Below are 3,763 nucleotides of genomic sequence, written 5' to 3'. Positions count from 1 at the left end.
CACTGATGGCCACCTAGGTTGATTCCATGTCTTTGCCATTGTGAATAATGCTGCAGTGAACATACAGGTGCATGTGTCTTTTTGGTAGGACGACTTATTTTTCCCTTTGGGTATATAGCCAATAATAGGATGGCTGGGTTGAATAATAGTTCTGTTTTAAGTTCTTTGAGAAATCTCCATACTGCCTTCTACAGTGGCTGAACAATTAGCTTCTTTCTTATTCTTGGTTATGAAAGCCTAATGGCACCAAGGCAGACAAGGTGGCATGAGAGAAGCAAGCCTCTGTCTTTCTTGGGACATTGGCTCCAGCCTGTCCACCAGCTTCAGCAGCTTGTCTCTGCTTCCCCCCACAGCACCCAGGGAAGTACTGGTTCCTGCCCTCAGTTCCTTCCTGCTCCATCCTCAACCAAGCTGCCATGCCTGGTGGGTACAAAGGGGAGTGTGGGGACGATGTGGATCCTATGCCTTTCCTGGCACCTCCCGAAAAGGAGAGGATTGAAGCCATGAACAAGCCCTATGACATCAAGAGGTCCTGCTGGGTCAAAGATGAGAAAGAAGGCTTCGTCGCTGGAGAGATCCAGGCTGAACAGGGTGACCAAGTCACCGTGAAGACGATCACCAACCAGGTGAGTGGGGCTTGATCTCCAGGATGAAACTGAGTGGCAGGCACCCAGGCCTTTTCTAGGCATGCTCCCGCCCAGAAAGCAGGGTGGCAGAAAGAGCAGGTGCCTCCAAGTCCCGTGTGCTGGGGTCAAATCCAGACTCGCCTACACTCAAGCTGTGCTGCCCTGGGCAAGACGCATTTCCTCTCTGAGCTGTATCACAATAGAGATTCCGAGACAGGACACATGAAAGCACTTCACAGACTCTAAAACAGTACTGTGCATAAGGGATGATCATGAGAGTTACTTACCTTTGATGTCTCAAACAGCTTTCAAGTGGAAGCTATTTTCTAAGCATGAGAGTGAGCATGTCACTCATGATCATGTCACTGTGTGCCATGGCCCCTGGTGGCATGAGGGGCATGAGAGAGGGTGCAGAACACCCTGGCTCACTGGCTGAGCTCTTCAGCTGCATGAAGAACAGATGGTGGTTCCTAGGTCCCTTGGAGCATGGCGGTGGTGTGCTGGATATGATGGCTTGTGATGGCTTTTAATGGGTTGCAAAGACCCAACGTGGCTTGTGATGGCTTGCAGGGACCCACCTAGGTTACCATGGCTAGCAAGGACCCAACCTGGCTTCTCTTGGATTGCAGGGATCCAACCTGGCTTGTGATGGTTTGCAAGGACCCCAACACTAAACAATGAGGGACTTTACAGCCAGTTGTTAAACCTTGGGTAGCTTGCTATCAGCCATAATGGAAGTATTTACACCACGGAAATGGGCACATGCTGTAAATCAGGGATGCTTCCCCTCAGACAGGTGGTTTACCAACCCACCCTGCTCTCTGCTGGCCCACGTTACGTCTGACTGTGAGATATGACTTGAGAGAGTGGATAGAAAATTTGGGTTATTAGGCTGGGCATGGTGGCTCACGCCTGTAATCCCAGCACTGTGGGAGACCGAGGCAGGAGGATTCCTTGAGCTTAGGAGTTTGAGACCAGCCTGGGCAACTTGGTGAGACCCTATCTTTATTTAAAAAAATAAATAAACAACAATTTTATTAGAATTTTAAAATTTGGTTTATTTTAAATGGGTAAGGGCAGCAGTCTCTTATATTCTTGGTAGATCCCTGGTGAGGCACTTGACACTTTGTTTAATCCTTTCAGCAATCTTATGTGGTAGGATTTATTGACCCTATTTTGCAGAGAAGGAAAAATGAGGATCAAGGGCACTTTAGGTGACCTGTATATGTTGCAAAAATAGCAAATGATGAACTTGGATTCAAACCCACTGTATCTGGCTCATATGCCCATGCCCCCTTTATGACACCATTTCATCTCTCCATGGTGGGCTGCCAAGAGGGAGGCATGAGCCATCGCACCCGGCCACTTTTTCATTTAAGAAAAAAGACATTCCCCTGCTCCCTCCAAACCACCTTCAAGGATAAAACTCAAGCAAGCAAGAGCAAAAAAAAAAAAAAAAAAAAGAGCAACGAGTCTTCAGCAATAAATATGTTAGCACTGCGAGGTCCATTCTGGTTAATTTCTTGATCAAAAAGTCAGGGCCCGGGCGGTGGCTCAAGCCTGTACATCCAGCACTTTGGAGGCCCGGAGGCGGGCGGATCCGAGGTCAGGAGATCGGACCCCTCCTGGCTAAACGCGGTGAAACCCCGTCCTCTACTAAAAATACAAAAGAACTAGCTGGGCCGTACGGTGCGCGGCGCCTGTAGCCCCAGCTACCTCGGGGCTGAGGCGGGAGAATGGCGAACCCGGGAGGCGGAGCTTGCAGTGAGCTGACGATCTGGCCCTGCACTCCGCCTGGGTGAACACATGCGAGACTCGTCTCAAAAAAAAAAAAAAAAAAAAAAAAGAAGTCAGAGACCAGGCACGGTGGCTCAAGCCTGTAATCCCAGCACTTTGGGAGACCGATACAGGCAGATTGCTTGAGGCTAGGTGTTTGAGACCAGCCTGGGCAACATAATGAGGCCCCCTTTCTACAAAAAATTAGCCAGGTGTGGTGGTGCATCCCTGTACTCCCAGTTACTTGGGAGGCTGAGTGAGGAGGATCGCTTGAGCCCAGGAAGTTGAGGCTGCAGTGAACTAGGATTGCACTGCTGCACTCCAGCCTGGGTGACAGAGAGAAACCTTGTCTCAAAAAAACAAGGAAGCCAGAGACCTCAGTGATCGGAACTGGAGCTGTATTTTTATCTGTGCTCGCCTTTGAAAGGAGCAGTGGTGAAAAGATGCGGCTATAACGGGTTTGAATGAAAGTCAGCTTGATTACCAGGAGAAACATAGTTTTGGAGAGGAGAGTGCTGCAGTGTCGTGAGAAATGATGGGTAATAATAGTGGAGACCCAGAGTGCATCCAAGTTTGGATGCACACTTAAGGACAACACAATTTCCTTGAGTATCTGCAGCAGACAGGGCTGGCCAGCCAGGTTTGGAACAGAAAAGATGGAGCCTGTGACGCTGGCTTCCCTGGCTCCTAAAATAAAGGCCAAGTTCTCCATTCCTCTGCTGAAAGTGAAGTGTCTGCACGTGGACGAGGACCAGAGATCTGGAAATCCCTGGAAATGAATTCAGAATAAAACCCAGCTTGAGGCCAGGCACAGTGGCTCATGCCTGTAATCTCACCACTTCGGGAGGCCGGGCAGGGAGGATCACCTGAGGTCAGGAGTTTCAGACCAGCCTGGCCAACATGGTGAAACCCCATCTCTACCAAAAATACAAAAATTAGTCGGGCATGGTGGCCTGCACCTGTAATCCCAGCTACTCGGGAGGCTGAGGCAGGAGAATTGCTTGAACCCAGGAGGCGGAAGTTGCAGTGAGCTGAGATCATGCCACTGCACTTCAGCATGAGTGACAGAGTGAGACTCTGTCTCAGAAAAACAAAAACAAACAAAAAACAGCTTGATTTACTAAGGGTGTGGTAACCATTACAGGGAGTGGGGGTGGATTTTCCAGAACTGTCAAGATTTCAAATTATCTGCCTATTGTACTAATAAATTATTAAAAGTCCCAGAAATCCCAGTATGGATTCAGGCCTCACATCTAAGGCTGCAGGCAGCCAAAAGATATTTGTTTTCCAGCTCGTGTGTCTTCAGCTTTGATCCCAGATGCTGGAGCTTCTTTTTTTTTTTTTTTTTTTTTTTTTTTTTT

General features: G+C 48.6%; 1 protein-coding gene across 1 annotated transcript in view; it reads left to right on the top strand.

Moving 5' to 3' along the window:
* Positions 1 to 416: 416 nt before the first annotated feature.
* The window catches only part of MYH16 (myosin heavy chain 16), a 74,583-nt gene continuing 71,236 nt past the window's right edge, over positions 417 to 3,763 (top strand). The window contains exon 1 of the mRNA XM_017864429.1: positions 417 to 626. Within this exon, the coding sequence (XP_017719918.1) occupies positions 417 to 626 (210 nt within the window). The remainder of the gene's footprint in view (positions 627 to 3,763) is intronic.

This window comes from Rhinopithecus bieti, unplaced genomic scaffold, assembly GCF_001698545.2.
Source record: "Rhinopithecus bieti isolate Rb0 unplaced genomic scaffold, ASM169854v2 scaffold_2723, whole genome shotgun sequence".
Classification (NCBI taxonomy): domain Eukaryota; kingdom Metazoa; phylum Chordata; class Mammalia; order Primates; family Cercopithecidae; genus Rhinopithecus; species Rhinopithecus bieti.
Note: the sequence above shows the minus strand (reverse complement) of the source record. Positions and strands in the feature narration are given on the sequence as shown.